We start from the raw sequence: 23,126 nt of genomic DNA on the forward strand, positions 1-23,126 counted from the left end.
CTCCAAGTTTCCCTACCCTTGCTCCAATTATAATTCCACATCCTAGCCAGAATTATACTGTCCAGAGCAGGGGTTTGGTTGGGGTCTAGTCTCTGCTCCAAGGATTAAATTTTCCCTTTAAAAAGTCATTGAAAAAATGTGTAATCCACTTTGAGAGTCAAGCCTCGAAGTCAAATCTCCCTCTCTTCCCGGAAAAACAAACAAACACCAAAAAACCCACAAAAAACCCCAAAACCAAACCCAACAAACAAACTCCAATGCAACAAAGTAAAGGATCACTGAAATAAAGAGCTTTCAGAACTGAGTTTCACATTTCCTATGATTAATGAAAAAAAACAACACTAAAAATTAAGCACATCAGAGTAAAACCATTATGGAAAAAAAAACCTCTTACTGTGTAACTCTGGCAAAGCATTTACACTGCAATAATTTTTTCAAAAGCCATGAAGAAACAAAAAAAAACTATCTAAGTGCTCAAACTGCTGTAATTATTGTACCTTAGCAGTGCTCAACAGTGCTGAGGAGAAATGCCTCTTACCCTTGTCCTTGCTGCAGTATTCCCAGCTGACATAAACCTTCTGGAGGCAGGAAGCAATGGCTATTACTTAACCAACAGGAGTCTTCTGGTGGAAACCTACACCTTAAATGCAGTGTGGGAAACCCTGGAGTGCAGCAGGATGTGCAGAAAAGCCTCAAAAGCGAAGAAAAAGGGCAACTCCTCCAGGGATCTTGTTCGATTTTTTTTTTTTTATTTGTTGGTTGTTTTGCATGGGTGTCCATCTCTTTTCACAAGTAACAGGACAAGAAGAAATGGCCTCAAGTTGTGCCAGGGCAGGTTTACATTGGGTCTTAGGAAAAATTTCTTCACCAGAAGGGTTATCAAGCACTGGAACATGCTGCCCAGGGAAGTAGTTGAGTCACCATCCCGGGAGGTATTTAAAAGACGTGTAGATGTGGCACTTGGGGACGTGGTTTAGCAGTGGGTCTGGCAATGCTGGGTTAATGGTTGGACTCAATTTTAAAAGTCTCTTCCAACCTAAATGATTCTATAATTCTAATAAAATATTAATACAAAGACTGAGAACTCTCTTGTGGGCATTTCAAAGGAGTGAAGGGAAAGGTTGTTTCACTTCAAATATTGGCCAAAGAGGGGTTCTGTCAGAGTAACCAATTCACCAATAAGCTTGTGCATCAAAGAAGCCAGCAACACCAGTACTGCAGCACAGTGCAGATTTCAACTCTTTCTTCTTTCAGTCCACTGCCCTTCAGGGCCTTTAGCCTTATCTGTTTTGTGACTGATAGCTACACCATACTATTTCTTAAAAGCAGCACTTTTAAGGACAAAAATCTACTAATGAGTGTATTTTTTTCCCCCAAACTTTTTAATTTAGTAGTTCCTCTGAAGTAGCTCTGCAGTTTTTAACATGCACAATGCTGTAAACATTTATGGGGAGGGAAGATAAGAGCAAGCAGAACTGCAGTGGGAACCAAGCTTTCATTTCATAGCTCTTACATTAATTTGGCATGGCAAAGAATATCCATCTCATGTTACCCATCATATAATAGTATTAAAGATTATAGAGGTAATCCATTTGCTGCCCAAAAAAAAAGTAGTCAAACAAGGAAACAAAGACACCTGGAAAACATGTAGATGTGGCCCTTGTGGACATAGTTTAGTGGTGGCAGTGCTGGGCTAATGATTGAACTCAACTGATCTTACAGGTCTTTTCCAACCTAAATGATTCTATGATTCTATGACAGACATCAGAATACATTGCAGGCTTGTGTAGTCAGTGGGGATCTAATGTATGTAGCCTCAGGTGTGTGAATTGCATCATTAATTTCATGGGGAAAAGACCTGGGCTCAAGTAAATACTTATCAGAGATTTAAGCTGGTTAGTTAAAGCATATTTATGAAATAAAAAATGGAAAATAAACTGATATACATCCTTCTGTTCTGAAGTTTTTGTTTCACAGCGTGTTATGGCACACATACCAAGAGTGAACCTTTGCCTCATTATTTAGCAGTTCCATTTCAGCTGAAATGCTCTAATTTTTTCAATAATTTTTCTTTCAAAAAAACTCACTTGCTCTTGGGTGTTACATTCTATAGGACTTACCTGGTTTTAACACTTTCTGCAACACTCTTAACATAGTCTGTATTCACCTAAAGAAAAGAAGGGTGCATTTCATTTCAAGCCACCTATTTTTGTATTAAACAACCTTTTGTAGGGAAAATTTATATGCAAACACTTCATTTTTATTCTCTATTTCTTTTCCTTCCAAACCAACACGGTACATTACAGTAGAATTTCTACTAAAGGACAGTATGGGCTTTTCAAACCAATTGAACTTTCAATGTACTTGAATGCAAAAGTGAACCATCTCCAGCTGTGGTTTCTGCATTTTGTTTTTCACTGTTCTTGCAGGAGGCCAGGCCATTTTCTGCATAAATTCTGTTCTGCAGCTTTCAATTATGCCAGAAAAGCACAGTCATAGCAGTGTCAGTAAAAAGAGCTGCTTCAGGTTAATCATCCAAAAATCACAAAAAAGGCCTGATGCTGTTGAGAAGAATCACCCAAGCAAAATATTCTAAAGCTAGCAGTACTTAAAATTTTAGTTAGTTTCTTCCTAATATAACAAACTTAGGGCTCTTTAGAAATTTTGAGGACATACTTATTCATTACTGCTGTTTCATAAAGGTAACAGCTTCGGTGTGCAAAACACATCTGCTAACTACATTAAAGAGTGCAAAGTTTTATGGATGTGATTTCCAAACCAACACAATATGTGTCTTAGCAGTTCAGATTTTTTTTTTTAAATACACAATAAGTAAAACCAAGGTGAAATGGTAAGCAAAGAGCTGCAATAAGAAAAAAAAATACCCAGAACTTACAACTCACTTTCAGTCAATAGGTTACTGTCACTTAACCCATGATATAAACATTTAACTCGAACTTTTGAGACATTTGGAGAAATAGGAAGGTGTAGATTCACCTGCCCTACTCTCATAACAGATGTTCTTATCACCTCTCATATCAGCACAATCAAGCTGCTCCAATTTACTGCATGGCTGAAAAATGGAAGCTGCGAGAATGTGACTTTGGGGATGGGATAAAGGGGAGAATAATTCCTACAATGGCAGTTTAATCCTAAATTGGCTGATGTGGACTATGTTACTACAACCAGACCTTCTGTTTGTTTAAAGTGTCACATTAGGACTCTCCACTGTTCAGAAGTTAACCCTCAAAAACTCACAGAACCCTCTGAAGCCCTGTAATAAAACATTTATCTGAATGGCAGCTTGGCAAAGCTCATCATTGCCAGAGCTCTTCACTGGAAATACCAACTGCAAATTAAGTTCAGCTCCTGAAAACTATGCTCAAGGGGAACTACAGCTAGTAAAATTCATCCTATATACTTATCACTGTGATCAAAACAGAAAAGTGGAAGTCATGACATAACTTACTAAAGTGAACTATGCTCTGTTTGACAATATTACAGCTGCAAAAGTGGTGATTGAACTAAAAAAAAAGCAAACCATAACTGTTAATGAATACATGTATGAATTTAATGTTGCTCATGGAAGGATAAAGAAACATGACTTAAAAACACAAAGTCTGAATAACCTGCAAGAATCTATGACTACCTTTTTTTCTAATATGATCAAGAGATGTTGGAATAAGAAAAAAAAAGCATTTAGCTCTAATATTTCACCTTGAGCCCCGTTTACTTTCCCAAACATGGAACCGATCAAGTGTCTGAACAGTCTTCTTTGGCACATAAAATGTCAAAATGCATGCAGAAGGCTCTAGTATGACCTTTGCAAGTTATATCAAACTAGAAGATAAATAATCTGAACATTTTTTAGACTGATTAAGTTTCCTTTCTTCAAGTTCTATGGAACTCTTCTGTGGAGGATTTACATTTCATTCTGAAAGCAGAATACCTCACTTTCAGAGATAAATAATGAGTTCATATGATTTTATTGAAAAATCTGACTCAACAACTGTTTCTGTAAATGTAATGTGACTTTTTACCCTTCAATCCTTGGAGTTACAGGGTTTTTTCCAGATATGAACATTAAGGCACCAGTTGCTCACCATCTCCCCCAGGTCTGAAGAAATCCCTCCCAAAGGCCCAGGTAACATTATTTTGCAGCCTTTCCTGCATTATTACACCAAGACATAAATCTCCATATTGTCTTTCTATCAGCATCCTGCACCTTTCCATGCAAACTTACCTCTGCTACAAAGATGATTATTACACAGTCCTTCTCTTGCTCTTCAGAAAGTCCATGCAGTAGGGAATGCAGTGTACTAATCAGGTAATTTTTCTTTTCCCTTTTCACAGTAGGAATACCCATCACCAGTGAGACTGCGAAGAGAGACAGGCTCAAGTCACATAATTTTAAGTCAAGTAAAAGGAAAGGGAAATTACATTTTAATTTTGATGTGACCATGACATTTGGTGACAGTTAGTATTCCCTTAGCACTGTGACAGCATTTGCTTTACTACTTGGAAGGAGAGACACCTCCAGCTAAGTTTAGGTTAGACACCCACGTGTCTATATTATAAGCACCAGCCCTACACTGTGTAGAGTGTCAACATTTTGGAACTTGGGGATACTGCTATCTCTGGCAAACACATAGGTGCCTGCTACTGAGTTTTAAAAGTGAGTATTGCAAAATAAGTGGTTCCTTTTGCTTTGGAGATCTAAGCAGTAAGGATTAAAACAGAACTGTTCTAGTGAACAGGCTCTCACAGGAAGTGAACGCTGTGTATGTATCTCAGAAGGAATCAAATTCAAACATCTTGCTGAGCAGCTTGACTGATATGCATCAATGGTTTCCATAGAATCAGTAATAAGAAGAAAGAAACTTAGATATTATTGTTATTTAAAACAAAGGCGATGAAATTGTCTCTGGCAAAGGTTGCACTAGTACCAAACCTCTGCTGTATTACATCATTAGACTGTAAGCAGGATGCATCTGCAGGATACATATGGGCATTACCTAAATCAGTGGCCAAACACAGCTCAGTAAACCAATGGAATCTTAGTCCTTGCAGATGATTTCTATTCACCTAAATCTGAGGAGGCTGGTAAGAAAGCAGCAGATTTCAGAAGAATGGAGTAGGTGCAACTAGTGACTTGCTCCAGACTTTAATATCCATGCTAGTGTCAGCTCAAAAATGCCTAAGTTCCAGTGTTCCTTCCCATCACATATCCTGCTAAACCACTGGGGTTTTACCCACTGAAGGTCAACCTGTCCTTATTAAACTGCAGTCTTGCTATTGTGATTTTCATGCACAAATAATAATAAAAAAAATTAAACATGGAGCATTCTTTTATTAGTGACACTGATCTATGGGCACTCCAGTGAGAACTACAACACAGGATCACACTGATACAGCTAATTGTTGTACACCTACTAATGAGAAGTCTGTAGAAAGTTATCCATTGTCATGGGCATGGCCAAGGGTTTGGAGTTTTTTAGTTAAATCAAAAGTGCTGCCAAGTGTTTCTTTACATAAAATCACCCTAGAGAAAAATCAAAATTTAAAGAAAATACAAAACTCAGCAAAATGGTTGACTAGTTCCTTCTTTGCTTACTGCTTTTGAATACTCCTTTTACCTATCACATGACAGTTAAGAGAAGATGTAACTTTATAACTTGTATTATAGTTCACTGAAATTCATTATGATTTCTGCAGGTGTCAGCTGATTTCTCATGTGGATGAAAAATTACACTGAAGATATATTAACATCCTTTAAATTATCACATCATCTTTCCATTTGCATCTCTCACTGGCAAACTGACTGCATTATAATTTCACCTTGGCTTCCTCATTCATACTAATTTTGCAGGTGAAAAATGTCAGCTAATGCATCTTAGCCATAAGAACATATGATTAAAACAAAAAATAATATTGTTTTTCAGTTATGACTGTTTTTCTTGATATTTGAAAAGCTTTTCAGAATACTCTGAGGTAAAGATTTTAAATAGGGATGAGTACTTTTGCAATCTCCATTAAAATTAAATCAGCTTGGCCACATTGTTAAGTTAAAGGAGAAAACCCACTCCAAACTTTTGAGTATGCTTCATTGCTAGAATTTAATATAAAATACAAACATATAGAAAATATAAGCCAAACCAAATTTCCCACCTCCTGTTCTCTGTTGCCCAAAAATAACATCTGGGAAAATTCCATCTTCATATTCTCGAAGGTGAGGTAGATAGTAGTGCATGTTTGTGAGATGCATGGGGAGTTTTCTTGGGAGGTTTGCTATTTTCAACTTCATGTCATCTTAAAAAAAACAACAAATCCACAGATATAGATAAAATAAAAAGTCAGCAGTGAAGCCTTTTTTTTTTTTCAACTGTTTTGCTCGACTGAGCACTGGCAGATTACCACAAGCAAGGTTATTAAATCAGAACTATTCCTCAGAAGCAATTATATGTCATATATATTACACTATATTAAACTGAGAATTGCCCAGCACAATTTCCTCCCACCCAGGTGATGCTGCAGAACTCCAAGCTTGAACATCCTGGGAACTAAGTCCACATTTTCCTACAATTAAACTCTTGCAGGACTGAGCCACCTTACAACACAACAAGCAGTGATTTTAAAAGCAGCAGTAAAAAAAAACTGGTTTGGGGTTTTTTACATAGTTGTCAAGCAATTTTTTAAATGAAAAGAAACACAGATTCTGATAAATAACTTTCTTAATTACATAATAAACTTAAATGCTTTCCCTAAAATATAACACATGGTGGTTCTCAAGGCTCAAACAGAAGTTCTCAGGTTACAAAAAGTCCTATGGCAAAAAGAAGCCATATAAAGGCCTTCAGAAAGTATTCAAGAAACCAAAGACTGTAGTAGGTAAGAGAAATCTTTTTTCTTTACCGGTTTAAAATAAAGATGAAAGCAATAGAAGGTCTATTGACTTGGATGGAAAGTTACTTTTCCTTAAAAAAATTGCATCTAAGATAATTCCCAAAATTTACCACCTTTCAAAGTGACATACAAGTCTCACAAACAACCACCATCAGCCTTATTCACTCAGCTTAGATCAACAAAGACAGAGCCTTACTGAATGGGCAATATTTTAAGTTTTTCAACTTCCAAGAAGTATTCCCACTGAAAATTAGGACTCAGAGATTCCCGGCCCTAGAAAAAACAGCTTATAAAAACCCCAAACAACCATATGTATATGTATATATATATATATATATATATGTATGTGTGTGTGTGTGTGTGGTTATATGTATATATAACGCCCAGACATTTGTGTATGAAAGAGAGACCCACAACTCCTCCCACTCTGTTTTACCATTAAATATACAGGAGTTTTGCTACATAGAAAGGTTTCCGTTTTTGTTGTACAATAAAACTTGGCTGGAACGAGAAGCAGAAGGGCAAGTAAAAACAAAAGGAAAATTATTCAGTGATTTTAAGAAATTTCTGCTTTAAATCCTGTGAACTGACAGCTTTAATACTTTCTGATATTCAGCTGGCCCCAGTGTGAATGAAGAGGGAAGGGGAACTTGAGGTCTTCTCTACTGCTATTATGTGCTTTAGGCAATAACTGTATGTGGGGCTACTGGTGGCTGCCAACGTGGCTCTATTCTAAAGTTTGTAAGGCCACAATCCTGCCAACACTCAGCTGTTTGTTTATGCACATCTGAACAGTCCCACTGAATTAACATTGAATAAACAGACAAAAACTGGCAGGGAATAACAGGATAAGAAACAAATCTGACCACACAAAGAAGAAATGCACCTTTGTTCCTTCTTCCCCTGTAAAAATCCTGGTTAATTCCCTATTTTAATCTGATTACCAGCCTACTGTACTCAATGAAAATAAGGATGTTTAGATGGCAGTTTTCAGTATCACCCAGACTCTTTCTGAAGTTGGGGTGTACTGTGAAATGCCTCCAGCAGAGAGATGCCTATTCTAGTTTCCTTTCTCTCCCCAGGGAAGTAGGTCTTCTAGCAGGTCTTTCAATCTGAATCTGGGAGGAAGGCAGATCACGCACAACTACATCACTTATTTTAGGGGATGGGATCAAACTGTCAATCTACTGTATGCAACTACAGTGTGCATATAGATGGAGATGTACAACAGCCTGTAAGGCAAGGTAACTAAGAAGTTAAACAATGGGAAGAAACCGCATCACTAAACTTAATTGCATGTTGCTGTCCCTCAAAAAAATTCCCCAAAACCCCAAAAAGCACCCTCCCAAAAAAAAAGCCACAAAAAAAAGGGGCAGAGACATGCCCTACCCTCCTCCCCCCAAATAAAAGTTTTAACTGGCAACGCTTACAAGCATTCACATTTTCCTTCTGATTATTAACCAACTGCTTGCAAGATGAATTCTAGCAGGGACACTCTTGTTCTGTATCTAGCCAGCAAGTCCTCATGAGGCTTCCCAACTCCTGGGTTCAGCAAACACAGATGTGATCTGCCTGCTGACATGAGACTGCACACCCACACATCACCTTGGTGCCTAGCCCTTCAAAAAGTCACTCCACCTGGAAAGTGTGGAACACTTGAGGAGGTGTACCTGCCTTCCAGGTCAGAACACAGCCCTCTTTTTATGAGGGTGTACTGGCACAGTAAAAGCTGGTAAAAATAGCTTATTCAGTGCTCTGTGGTTGGCAGCAAGAGAGGGATAAGGACTGTAATAATCTCGTTCAGCAATAGAAACAGCTTTGCCACTATGACACCACTGCAGCCCAGTGTGCCCCCTTTTATTTATCTCCTTATTTGATCACTTACTTACCAATCATAAAATCCTGTTTAAAATGCACAGGTAATACAAATTTGTGAGGATCTGCAGAGGTATTTCAAACAGGAATTACTCCCCCAGCCTTTTCTTCAAAAGTAGAACCCTCTACTTAATGCTAATATAATCAAAGCAATGATTTTTGTCCCCGCACCAGTTATAAACATGAGCACACAAAACTGAACTGTTAACACAGTACATTTTTATACATACAGACCTGTAAGATTCGTTGTCAAGTTTGCTCTTGTTGCAACTATACGTCTAATTTCATCGAGGGCACTGCTCAGTTCGTGTGATCTTCTTTTATTTTCCTTTTCAGCATACAATAGTCTCTGCCGAAGTTCTAGAAATTGGCTTTCATACGTGTCTAAGTCATTTCCTGCAGTGAGAACATAATTTCTTTTCAAAGAGGTAATTTATATGATGGAATAAAGCTAAAGAATCGGAGACAGCCCAGAAGATGACAGCACCAGAAGGGTATAAACAATAATGAATTTTATTCGTGCGAAGAAGTCTGGAAGAGTGTTAAGAAGGCACAGTTTAGGGAGCACAGCTGGGTAAATGCTTTCACTGAAGACAAAACCAAAAATAAGAAATCCACAATAAGGAAAAAGTCAGTGCAAATCTGTGAGTTGCAGGGGAAGGTGCTATCTGGTAAGGCAAACAATGTATTTCACCAAGCTACAAGTCTTGATGACCCTTTTCACATTGGAAAATATAATTATGTAACAGCTTGTGTTTTTTACCAACCACTATTATGACCAAAATGTAGGTATTCAGTCTTCATCTATGACTCAAAAAGTGTCTGGAGTGTCTTAACAGCTATTAGTAAAGATAGTTACTCAAACTCCTGGATATATTTAATCAGATAACAACTGAAACTGTGCTCAGGCACGAAGGACACCTTCATAATATAGAGCCCACCTTTGATTAAATACTCTACAATTACATCAACATTAGAAACACTGTACTCAGTCACAGTTATCACACACCTCTGCCGTTCTGCACAGTATTCTAGGATAATATCAGTGTTATGTTTAAAGAAGACCCACTTTCCTAAGAAGGAGGTGATGTCAGAACTTCTCAGTTATCACAGATGGTATACGAGACTCATATCTGTTGGAGCATTCACTGCCTCATTGTCATATGAACAAAGACTGTTAGACTTATTAAAATTAATACAAAGCAGCACTCCAATAATGTCACCCACTTTGCAATAGAGAGTAAAGAAAGTAGAAGGGGAATCCTGATTCATTTAAAAATGTTTTGTAATGTTGCTTCTTTTAATTGTTTGGTTTGATGGGGTATTTTTAGTTAAATGGTGTTATTTAGACACTTCTCCCATTCTGTTTGTGGACTGTGCTGAGTCCCATCCTGTGGCAGGCCTCATTTTCTAGGACCCACCATGGTCTCTCTGGAAAAGTGAATTCCTGGGAATTCTAGCCTGTAAAAGAGACTAAGATCATAATGGACAGGTAATACAAATTTGTGAGGATTTGCAGAGGCATTTCAAACAGAATTAGTTTGCATTTTGGATAAGCAGGGGCTTTTATTTGCAGTACACACAAGTTCTTAATTTAATAATTAAATTTATGACTTGAAGACACTGAAGTTTAAAACATCTAGGAAGAAAGTAGTTTAAAAAAAAAGAAGTAAACGTATGATCTGTATTATCATTATTGGCCTCACTAAAATCTTAAAGTAGGTTTAGTAAAATGCCCATAAAGTGAATGCTTCCCAAAATGTTACGACACTCTTAAAAATGTTTTGACTTGCAAGACAGGCATTCATATCTATGAGTATTCTGTACTAGGCAGCTGTGAACATAAATTCATCATTGCTGAAGGAAGGGGGAAACTGGATTATTTCAGTTGCATGAAATAAGGAAGTTCTACTTTATTGAGGTAGGCTTCCCCAAAAAAATCAGTGAATAAATTAAAAATAAAAAATGGAAGGTCAAAACAGATTCGGCATCTATCTTTAAACAACTTAAAATAGATTTCCAACAGAAATCTCTCATGAGGCATCAGACTACAGAGCTAGAATCCCAGAGAAGCTAAATTATTGGAAGACCTAAGAAAGATCCCATTCATCAACTACCTTATAGGAATGCACTTTCTTATTTATGCTTTTCTTTGGTAGCTCTGTTTCCAATGCCATAACCAAAATCCAACCTTTAGCTTTTTTTCTTTAGAACATATATGAATAAAATGAAAACAGGAGGTTTAAGCTGATTTAGGTGACTGATAGATATTCATTATACTGTTTTCATAGCAAGGAAGTGATTCCAGAGAGAACATCAGCACATATAAACATAGTGGAGATTTATCTTGCAATTTCAAGCCTAATTCCAAGGTGTAAACTAGATACAGTAATGAATGTGCATTTTTCTTTAATTTCCAATTGCCTTTATTAGGAGTTACCTAATAAAAGCAGCAATAAAAAGTGGAGGCTTAACTTGCAGTAAAGTTCCACGTGCTCCTGGGAAGATGCAAACAACAAAGAGCAAGCCCACAATCTTAAGATAAATTCATGGTATCACAGGACACAACTTACTGCTTCTGAAAATGGAGTCGATCATTTGGTAGTGGAGGTGCTTTATAATTAAATGCTGGAAAGTGTTGTTCCACTGACATTTCCAGTGCTGTAACAGCATAAGATTTTGTCACACCAAGTTAAAATTCCCCTTGGTACAACTGCATTGTAGAAGGAATCAGTAAAGAAATTGCAGCTGAATTATAACATCATAGTCAGCCTCTTCACAATCCTTTCAGCTACGCAGTGTCAGTGTGACTCAAAACCACAGGTATCACTGCTATGCTGACATTTTGGCAAGCACCAAGCAATTATAGTTTTATTTGCTTACTTACAGGTGAGCCTACCAAAATATCATAGATGCCTCTGGCAAATAAAAGGTCAATACTCAACTATCACGCAGTGCACCCAGAGAAGATGGTATTTGTAAATCAGCCTCATCTATTTCTTCAGGCCAGAACATTACACTTTTAAGTCTTTTAGAATTGAAGCCTCTGTTCAGTTAGGAGAACAAGTCTCTTATTAGTCACTTATCTCACTTGATTTTGATAGATGAGGAAGCAAGGGTTTGACAAAAGCAACATAATATTCACTCTTGCCCTTAGCAAAGGATGAATTTATTATAAAAATATATAGTTTGAAATAGAACACTAAATGGTCTAAGTGTTATTAGAGCACATGTAAATGAGCAATACTATTACTAAACCCTTGGCAAAAAATGTGTGTTTGGAAAGCAGTATGAAGCTAAATACTCCAAATATTTGAACAGTCATTAGGTTTAAATGAAGTGTGTGTGTGTGTGTGTGCGTGTGTGTGTAAAATGTTGCTCCTTTCTACACAGAACAGCTGCTTGCAATAGATTGCTTAGAAAGAAAAAGGGTACTTTTACAAACATGGCTCTCTGACAGGGAGGGCCAGGCAGAAGCAGCTTTGGACATATCATGAAACACTCTGTGCTCAGCGATAGCCTAATGTGGCAATGCTTTGTCTGTCAATAGTTCTATCAGCAACAAGGAATGTCAGAATAAAAGCAGAAAACAGCAAGATGAGGTCCTATGGCAAAAATACAAAAAGAAAACGAAGGTAAAGACTTTGTGAGCTACTAGCCATGAGAGGAAAAAAGGACCCAGCCAACTCAAAGCTTTTGCAATGAATTTTTAGCTCTACTGTAGCATTTCCTCGGACTGTTAAATACACATTTTCATGTATTCTTATGGCTACTGTAATGCTCAGCTAGCAACACTTAAAATGGTTTTCACTGCAATCTTGTGTCATCTCCTAATGCATACATATATATACTTTCTGCACTGGAAATTGAAACTGTTTAGAAACCATACTAATCTCTAAAGCAAATACTCATTCTAAAAGCTGACTGATTGTTTCTCTTCGCTCCACATGCACACACTTCCTCTATTATCATAAGTGCTTAGAGTTTCATTAATTATTTTTGGCAATATCTAAGAGCTGTGGAACAATTCATAACTATCTCTTCTTAGCATTCAAAGAGAAAAGAAAATAAAAAGAAAATTGGGAGTGGCATAAAGGAGGGAAGAAAGCACTCTAAAACCTAGCAGGGAGTCGTTCCTATTTTTTGATTACACGCTACACTGTTTATTGTACTTAAAGACTCTTTCTTTTAGTAAATGAATTTTGGTTAATGGCCTCAAAAGAAAATTATATAAGCACACTAACTGCAAAAGTTCTTGTCATGCTCCGTGCTTGGACCCACTGCTCACTGTTCAGGCTAATGAAGCATATTAAACCACTGAGATTTAATTGCACTAATAATAGCACTAATTGTTATCTCCCCGTAACTGATCTAAAGTGGATCTTTCTGAGTCTTGTTACATGCTTTGCAAGCTCAGGTTTTCTTCTCTCAGAGTAAGGAAGGAAAAGAAATTGCCCAAACAATGCCTCTGTCTTGGGTCAGAACAGCCAGTTCTTACGCAAACACTTAAATTCAACAATGTGCATTATCTTCAAATATTTTCTTTATAGCCTTACAGCACAGCACTACTTGTGTCTTCCAAGACGTCAGAGACAGCCAAGAAAAACTACCATAAAGTCAGAAGCTGCTTCACCTACACCAGGTACGTTCACCTGTTACATTTGATGTCCAGTGACATCAAAGAAAAGCACCGTGCCAGCAATTTGGGGCCAGGGGTGGGAGTTAAGGTTCCTCTGTGCCCATAAAGGGCATACGAGGAACAGAATCAGAATGCTTTCCAGTATTAAAACAAACACACACCTTACAAAGTTAAAGGCAGATCAAAGTTCATAACTGAATTTTGAAAAAACGTACAATTATCTAATGAACACGGACTATCTACTGGGTTTGGCATAGAATAATTTTTACTGAACCATTTACATGCTGTATCTAATTGAAAGTAGCTTAGCAGCAAGCAAACTTCTTTCAAAGAAAATACAACTTAAGCTCTAATAATATTTTCCTAGATGTTGACAAACAACCCTCATTTGAGGTCCAGGTCTTTTCCTATATTAGAATATAGTGAAAACTGATCATAAAACATTCAGTCAGAACATCACCATATATGAAAGCAATATTAAAAGTGGAAAAATAGAGAAAATGAATGGATATTGCATGGTGTTTGCCCACAATTGGTACACTTTGGTTTTAAGGTGGTACTCATTCACTTCAAGCAATGGCTATTGCTTTGTTCTGGCTGGTATTTTAAATATTTTTACTTCTATGCCTGATGTAGCAATTACTCAGTTATACACACATTTAATTAAATGCCTAGCCACTAACTAAAGTATTTCTAGATAAAACTGTGTTCCTCAAGACTCAGTGTACAACACTGGGATGTCATATGTTTACACTTGTTTAAGCACAGGCTGGGATGAGACAAAGAGAGGTCTGAAATGTTCCATTATCCCTTTCTCTATGAAAACCGATAGTAACTATCCTCATTTTGTACCACAGGATTTATGACTCAGTTCCTCTACTCTTTAGGCACTGTCCTGCCTGAAGTAACTGCAAGAAGCAGCAGACTCTTCATCCAGTAAATTATACATTTAGAAGCCAGTGAAAATACACAGCTTCTCTAAGTCTTGGATATGAATTTTGATGTAAAATTTTGGAAATACTAAGTTTAAAGTCCCGTTTGAGGCTGCTGTATGTTGGGGTGTTTTTAATGCCTAAATGCAGAACTCTGCAAAGAAACTGAGTAAGCAATTGAGGGACTGGAAAAACTCTTCCCTTATCACCCCGTGCATTTCAGCCACATCCTGACTGCATGTTGGGGCAAAACCTGGATGTGCAATAACCTCTGTATGCTCTCAGTGCCACTGGAAGGAAATGTACACATAAAAGGAAGATGTAGCCTACCAGTCAGCTGGGACAAGTGGAAAAGACAGTGGTTAAACGCAGCCTAGCAGTCCTGGAGAAGGCAGGAAAACTGGCTTCTGCACACAAATCTGGATAAGCTATATTGGCTGAAATGAGAATGGTGCAATTCAAGACTCCTTATCAAATCTGTCAATATGCCACTATTTAATTGAAGATTTGAGCCAGAGTGTGCCAGTTGGGTCTGGACAGGAAACCTGCAAAGAAGTCCATCACAAATGACCTGCACGTGGCTGCACAGAAGGGGCTGGCCAGGTGAAACAAAGCATCACACCACGGGCAGAGGATTACTGGAAACAAATGTGCAATCAGCTGTTTGGGCTAGCACGTGCATTACTGTATTTCAGCTGAAAAAAGAACTACTTTTATCAGAAATACCTCTTTAATAATTTGTACACCTTCCCCTAATTAAACGTTTTGTGAAGTAAAGAAAAAATGTAAACGTTAAACAATTTGATAATCCTTAAATATACTTCTGTGAATGCAATCACGTATGAACAGCTTCTCTCTTTTTCACCTTGCCTCAAAGGAATAACTACAGAAAGTCAGGTTTCACAGTGTTTGACTCAACATGTATATATTAACATGCCTAGGTTCTTGTGATATTGTATTTCAGCATCACTTTTTCCTAAATTCCAGTCAAAGCTTACTTTTAATTTACTTGGATAAATTATCCCACAAGTTCAGGTGAAGAGGGCAGCAACATCTTAAAAGTCAACTCAAAGAGATCTAATTTTGTAACCTTTGAAAGCAACATGAAGACTCACCACCATGAGAGATGATATGATTTACCTCATCACTGAGACTTACAAAAACTTCACTGTTATTCAGCACAGACACCAAAGTTTCTTTGTATTCAGGAATACTGTTTTCTCTGAAGAAATTTTATGTAAGTTCACAATGAGTTTATAATGTATTTTTGCCTTCTCCTTTGCTGTTTTTCATGAGGGGGAAAAATTCCCTACCTCATTACACTTAAACTTTTAATGGATTAATATTTACATGGAAAATACTACTATATTGTGAGTTCTACACTACTCCTCATAACTACAAATCTATATGAAGAGTGTTTCTATGACAGCAAATAATTTTTGGTCAGGTGAATTAGCAAGTGGATTGTAACTCAGTTTCACAACAAGTAGAAACATCTGCATCATCCTAACAACAGCCTTTTCTGTCCTCAGATAGAAACTGTTTGCCTCAGACAGGTTTTGCCTGGGGCCTGGGGAGGGACCAAAAAGCTCATAGCAAAACCATGCAGGACATGAAACAGGTATTGCTGCAGCAGTCCAGCTGATTACTCTCTAATAGCAGCCTGTGTTGGCAAGCTCTCTAGAGGATGCTGAAGGAATCACCACACAACTTTAGACACAGTATTAGGGTTTGCTGAAGATTTGGTCATTGCCCCCATAATTACTTTTATCTCCTTTTTCTTTTCCCGGCCACAAAAATATGAGCATTTTTAACGTGAAATCTCTGCTTATATTTATAAAGCAATGGAAAAAGTGACTACAAAAACATCTTTGTAAGGATAAAATAAATACCATAATATCCACAATAGCTGAAGCCTAATGACATTGGTACATTCTGATTTTTCATTTTTAAGTGAATGGGTGAGGCAGGAGCATCTTTCCTACTATGCCAGTTTGAGCTACTCATACTTGAGTTCAGTCTCACAACTCCAAGTCAATGCTCAGGCTGCACATAGTAGTCAGAAGCAGCACCAAACAGCCAATTATTTATCGGTGTCACTGACAGCAAACACATTTCAACTCAAATCTCTCAAACTACCTTTAGTATAAGGTGTTTCAAGGTCATTGGCATTAGCTATTGATTTTTTATTTGCACAGAATTCAGGACAGAGCTAATATCTGACTTAACACTTTAAACTAAAAGGGTTGAAAGGCTCTGAGACTGCGGACAAACTGAACAACATTTTACAAGGCTTTTATGTACTTTTTATTCTATGGAAGTACCCAAAACCACTAGCCTTGAGCTAGGCTGTCCTATCCTAGTTGTACAACAAAGATTATTTGCTGTCCCAACATCACTACAATCCAAGAAACCACTAACTAGATAAAAACCTGAGGGAATACTACAGACTACTTAGTGTGATAGACTGTAGTAAAAAATCAAGAGCAGCCAAAACATGTCAATGGGCAAAGCAGAGAAGGAAACTGAAGTAAGAGGAGATTTAACAAATGTGTGGAAGAAAATGAGCCAGAAAACAACACTTGACAAATGAGTGAAAGAGCTGGGAGCAGTTGTGCAGTACTTGACCTCCCATTAACAGGTGGGCTAAGTGAAAAGGGTATTAGAAAAGAAAACATCTCAAACACATCGCAGTTTGAGATGCACCAAAAGTGGGAACTGCTGTAGTGCTCTAAGCCTGTCAATGGAGAGCAAGTTCAGCAGTGCAGAAGGGAAGAACAGAAGTTTAACAGCGTCTAAGCAGAGGTATCTGCCTGTTTTCAGAGCAAAGATTAATTTCAAACCATCTTCTTAAACAAATACCCTGTGACAACAACAGAACATTAGCTGGTTTGCTCCCAGTGCTTCTCTCTCTGTGGAAAAAGGTAACAACATATGGCTGGCTGTTCTTGGGGTTTTCCAGATAGTTAGAAGGCTTCAATCTTCTAACATCGCTTGGGAACAAAGTGAACAAAGTGTTTATTTCAGTGAAATAAAGATAATACAAAGTCATTGACCATATGCTGTTACCTCCTCCTTTAGTTACTAATATTAACTATTTTATTTACATATCTGTGAGATTTACCAAGCTTGAGAGAACATGTATCTGAACACCACATATTTATATTTGTAATAGTTAAAAGTTTGCTAAGAAAACAGGTGCTGATAATAATAGTAATTAGGAAAATTACACCATCTGAGAGGAATTAGTTACTCAGTTTACTGTGGAGGAGGAGGCAACTGTAGAAAGAGAAAAGGCACAACACATATACACCACAACACATATTATCACTCTTCCCCAAAACAAACAAACAAACCCCTAAACAAACTAACTAACCAAAGCAAGACAACCCAGCATGGAATGCCATCAGAGAAAGGCCAAAAAGAAAGTGAAATGAAAATGTAGTGTCAGTTATGAGGAGTCACAAAACACGAGTCACAAAACAACACGAGAGTAACTGCAGGTTGGACAAATGCTTTCCTTCTGACATCTGGATCTCAGTTTCTTAAGACACACCCTTTTACTCCATTTCTCCTCCACTCCTAGCAAGATTGCCACTGAGAAAAACATGAAGTGTTGTAAGATAAACAATCATACAGTTCACACGAAATGCTAAAAGGCAGGAGGACCAGCACTGCCTCAGCTCTATTCAATATGCCATCATGGGGCCGAGTTCTCTACTCCCATTTCTATTTGTTACAGGAACAACTAATATAAACAAATTAACAGCTAGCTGGAGTTCTGTGTTCATCCCAGGAATTACTAATTGGTTTATTCTAGTTCTTCTGCATATGTAAAACCAGATGTATTGTAAAGGTGTATACAGGAAGCTCTTAAAGACCCATTCTCTCTCTCTCACCCCAAACCAGCCACCCCCTCACCCATAACAATTCATGTCTACAGGTCTTAGAGGTACTTTTTGGAGAGACTTTCTCATTTATTTTTGGAAAGTACTATCGGTTTTATCTTTCCTATGTTAGCTTGGAGAATCTGAGACACGGCTTTTGGTAGATCTATCTGGCATGTGCCACCTACATAACCTATTAAAAAGACACTGTGTCATTTCAAAGTTTATTTTTAAAGTATAAAAATTCGGGTATTTTTCTCCGGAACGTTGCATTCTGGAATGCTGGAAACATACACGTGGAAAAGCGACTGTACGTGAGGCAAAAAAGCAACTGCAGAGTGGATAATGCTACTTTGCTCTCCATAATTAAAATCAAAAACATTTAAAAAGCAACAGCTACAGCAATCACCTTTGGACTTTTCTTCCCGTCTTAACGCAAGACGCTTGCTAGGAAAAGAGTTAGAAAAAAAGAGGGGAAAAAAAGTTTAAAAAGTTAAGAGGAAACTTTTATTGTCTCCTAAATTTAGGGGTTTGTTTTTAACCGGACACGTGTGACTACTGAAGGATCCAGCCCCGTAAGCTGTTACGCAGGTTCGCACCTGGGTGCAGGTAAGCCGTGACCCGGGGGAACAGCCGAGACACGCGGCCAAGCCCCGGGGCCACGGCCGCTGCCCCGACAGCCGAGCTGAGCAGGGATGAGGGGATGATGCTCCCCCTCCTTCCCTCCGCGGGGTGCCGAGCCCCGGGGGTGGATGGGGGCCACCACCGACGCCTCGCACGCCGCGACCTCCCGCCCGCGGCACCGGCGCACCGAGGGAGAGGCGCCCGCGCCGCTGCCCCCGAGAGCGGGACAGCAGCAGCAGGTGCCGCCGCGCCGCCCTCCCTCCGCTCCCCGGCTCTCCCTCTCACCTCGGCTGCCCTGCCACGCCGCGAACCACAGCAGGGGGAAGGTGGCGCCGAGGCACAGCCCCGCCAGGAGCCGCCCGTGCCGCAGCCGCATCTCCCGGCGGGCACTGCCCCGCACGCCCTTCGCCCCGCAGCCGCATCTCCCGGCGGGCGCGGCGCTGCCCCCCGCGCCCTTCGCCCCGCCGCCTCCGCCCGGGCAACGCGGGAACGGGCGTGTTCGCCCCGCCCTGCGCCGGGGTCCCGGCCGTGCCCTGCCCGCTGACCCGCCGGGCGGGGCCGCAGTGCCCTCTCGCTTCGCATCGGTGTCCCCCGGGGAGGGACGCGAGGTGCAGCGGGGACGCCCGCTCCTCCCGCCGCCGGGCTTTCCCGCTGGAGACACCGGCCTCGTGAACCCCAATTCCCGCTGCAAAACCCTCCGCTGACATCAGCCCTCCCGCTGCTCGGACCCGCACTAGAAAACCTCTTGACTGCGCCTGCACTTCCACCGCAGAAACACCTCGGACCAGCACTTCGGCAGGTGCTGTTTAACCCAAGTCGCAACACCGTAGTGGTTATCAGTATTTCGCTCATTGAACGCCAATGGGCCATTTGCTTGCATGTTGCTTATAAGATCGTATCAGGGAGCCGAGCTGTAGTGTAGAATTAATACATGCACTTAGCACAGTCTCAGAATCAGGTAAACAACCAAAGCTTTTCAGTTCACCTTTAAAGAAAAAGCAGAGCAAGCAGCTGCAAAATGTAACCTGATGGTAGTCTAATCTGTGCTGGTAAAGATATTTTACTTCAGCCATCGTACCTTGCTTCCCCCATGTTGTGCCTTTCTATTATGGCAGGCACACCTCTTTTCCTTTTTAGGTCTTCAGCAGTCCATAAGCAAAGAAAAAAATTAGTCACTGTTTATAATACACCCTCTATAATACAGTTCATGAAGAGAAGGGATAGCTTATTTACCAAGATTCCTGGAACCTCTTACAGGAACACAGTTCTAGTAGAACTACGTATGTTTTATAAGAAAAAGTGCTCCTCCTTCTTATACCTGATTAGCAGGCATTTGGTGGCTCTTGCTTTGACATGTTCTCTCCCTGCTCACAAATCTACCCTCCATTGATGAAATCTACCCACCCGTGATGAAGAAAATACGATTTCTTGTTCTCTGATGCAAACACCTAAAGGACAACTTCAGAAATCAGGCTGGACTTGGCTATCTGACAAAAGCAGGAAGCTGCTTGCTATCTAATCTGCTACCTACTTCCTTAATGTATTATTAACATATATAATTCATTACCTTATTTACCCAAAGGATGTAGTATTTTATATAATTTGGTTTTGAAAAATATGCTTGTATTATTAATACAGTATCTCTTCCCTCATTTTCTCTCGTTGCTTACTTAACAACTTCATCTCATTTTATACCACACTCCAAAATCATAGTGATGTGTAAAGAAATCCCAAACCCTACAACACTGGTGTCCTGACAGACGTGCTGGAGTCCTAATGTCAGTGCTACCTTTATGTGCCACTCTTTATACCACCAACAGTAATAACTGTGTCTTTTTTGGAAACTTAATTTTAGACCCCCAAAACTGTATATTGCTTCTCTGGCAAGGTTAGTGTGACCTTCCTGTGTTTGAATTACGATATGGATGGGTTTACTCCTCTGTTTACTAATTACTTTGATTTATAAGTGTTTATTATTCATTAATAATGCAGGAGACTGCTAGTAGCCTGCATCAGTATACAAATGGTGAACTAAAAATCTGAGTATTGCTCCATAAATCACCATGAAGTCTCAAGTTAGACCTCACTGTTCCTGGCCTGTACTCATTTGTTCTAAGCTTCTCTCTACATTCTGTTTCTGGCTGTATCTTTTAAACTTTAACTGAGCAATCCTCTTTCAGCTACATTTTGAATATGCATTTATAATTGTTCATATTAACCAATGCAATCATGACTCAAACCTCTTCTCCAATTTCATTTTCATCATTATTTCCCTCTCCCAGATAAAAAACTAAATGCTCAAGGCACTAATTTTGATGGAGGATCAAGGTAGATTTTGAGACACTTGCAGTAAAATAGAGATTTAGAACTAAGAGGAACAAATGAATATTAAATATGTCACAAGTAATGAATAAAATGCCTTTTAATTGACTGGTTGGTGTTCTGTTACAAAGCCAAAGGGAACATGTAAAGGATGTAGTGAAGCAGGAGCACTGCTGAAGATAAGAATAACAGAAATCTAAACCACACTTAACTTTAGCTTATTTTCAGAGCCAGTAAGGAAAAAAAAAAGCAAAAACTATACTTCTAGAAACTAATAAACATACACACTGTACAGGGAATGTCTGTAGAGACTGTCACTGACTGCATTAGAGGTGATTTATTAAGGCTGACTCCAGAGCAGACACAGTTAATCAGCCCTGCTGAATTGTGGTGATCATTTACTTAATGCTGACTTCATAGACTAGCTCATTAACTTACAATGAGATAGTGCATTAAGTGTTCCTCAAAAAAAAATAAATAAAAAATCCAAAAACCTAATGACTGAAAGTGTCATGAGCTTGCACTGCATTGGGACCTCCTTGCAAACAGGCTCCCTTATTTGCTTCATGCTTTCCTAATCTCTCTCTCCCAGTGCTCTCTTCATATGTTATTTCACATGCTCAAGAACTGTGTACAACTGGAATAAGATCCGTTGGGGTTTTGGGGGAGTGTTAAATGATTCAGTGCAGTTTTAGCTCCCATCAGCAGCCTTTGTATATTTTTGGCAGACTGGTCATCTTCAAAAATACTCTTTAGAAGAACACATTGCTGAGTGACCTCTAATACCTAACACTAAGCAAGTGATTCAGTAGACTAGTTCCATCGAGGTGCTTTACCTGCAAGAGAGGGTTTCTAGGCTTGTCCTTGTGCTTAGTAACTGAATGCCTTTTCTTGCTCAGATGATTGTTTCACATTTTTGATACCATTCTCACAAATCTATATGTAAGCAAGAGTAGAGATATGAAACATTAAAATCAATATTTGAGCACCAAGCAATGGGTTATTTTGAATGTGGGTTGCAGCTGTCCTTCATCTACAAGGGTACATGAACAAAGGATAACTACCAGTAACAATACGTAATAGTTGCTGCCATGGAAAGTTTTCTAACTGCACAGAGATCCAACTGATAGTGCTGGTCTAAGTCTCTTTTTATTTGCCCTGCTGTCATGTAGGAAATGTGATTTTAAAAGGTAAATAGTAGGTCATGATCTTTACTTCAGCCAAAGACTCTGTAAAGGTAATACTGGAAGGCAATCACTGAACATAAAAAGAGGAAGCTAGAATTTATTTTTTTAAGCTACTGCATTATATTATATTTAGATTATATCGACTGTCTTAATATAATCTATGAATTGACTGAACATGATGGTACAGGAGCATCTTGCATGATTCAAGTACTAACATTTGTGTAAAATCAAACATGCTTGATGTTTTGAAAGTTATAAAAAGCTGTGAAAAAATCTGTCAAAAAAGCATGCTTTAATATTTTTAAAAAAATCAATTCAGGTGATTACGGATATTACTTTAAAATACAGATTTAAAGTGAAGAAAGCATCATATGAGCAAAAAACACAGTATAAGCTAAACTAAAAAACCTGCATCTTCTAAACTCTCACATTTCAGAAGCGCTTAATTTAAAGCAAGACCTTAAAAATTGTCAAGCTTAGCTCAACAAATCTAATTATATCACACAGAAATGTGGTGCAATGTATTGTCAACACCAGATACTCTATACATCAATCCTGGAGACTGGAAGCAAAGAGAACTGACTGAGAAAACAATAATCCTGTAGTGTGTGTATGTATTGTTACAGTAAATAAAAATAGGAAGTGAAACAAATTCCAAAACCTGTAACAGAAGTTAATTTGGTTCTTAACAAGCCACACAAAAAAGGAATTTCTATTTAAGTGTAAATATAATGAAAAAATATTCATATTGATATGA

General features: G+C 38.7%; 1 protein-coding gene across 2 annotated transcripts in view; it reads right to left on the minus strand.

Moving 5' to 3' along the window:
- The window catches only part of MGAT4D (MGAT4 family member D), a 36,445-nt gene extending 17,129 nt beyond the window's left edge, over nucleotides 1-19,316 (minus strand). The window contains exons 1-5 of one of the 2 annotated variants that reach the window (XM_051768067.1): nucleotides 19,146-19,316; nucleotides 9,013-9,174; nucleotides 6,169-6,309; nucleotides 4,244-4,377; nucleotides 2,121-2,167 (exon numbers count right to left, since the gene is read on the minus strand). In XM_051768067.1, the coding sequence (XP_051624027.1) occupies nucleotides 2,121-2,167; nucleotides 4,244-4,377; nucleotides 6,169-6,309; nucleotides 9,013-9,174; nucleotides 19,146-19,236 (575 nt within the window). In that variant the 5' untranslated portion in view covers nucleotides 19,237-19,316. The remainder of the gene's footprint in view (nucleotides 1-2,120; nucleotides 2,168-4,243; nucleotides 4,378-6,168; nucleotides 6,310-9,012; nucleotides 9,175-19,145) is intronic. The other variant, XM_051768069.1, reaches the window with a different exon arrangement.
- Between the last annotated feature and the right edge of the window lie 3,810 nt (nucleotides 19,317-23,126).

This window comes from Manacus candei, unplaced genomic scaffold, assembly GCF_025592945.1.
Source record: "Manacus candei isolate 608988 ecotype Guabito, Panama unplaced genomic scaffold, ASM2559294v1 h1tg000092l, whole genome shotgun sequence".
Classification (NCBI taxonomy): Eukaryota; Metazoa; Chordata; class Aves; order Passeriformes; family Pipridae; genus Manacus; species Manacus candei.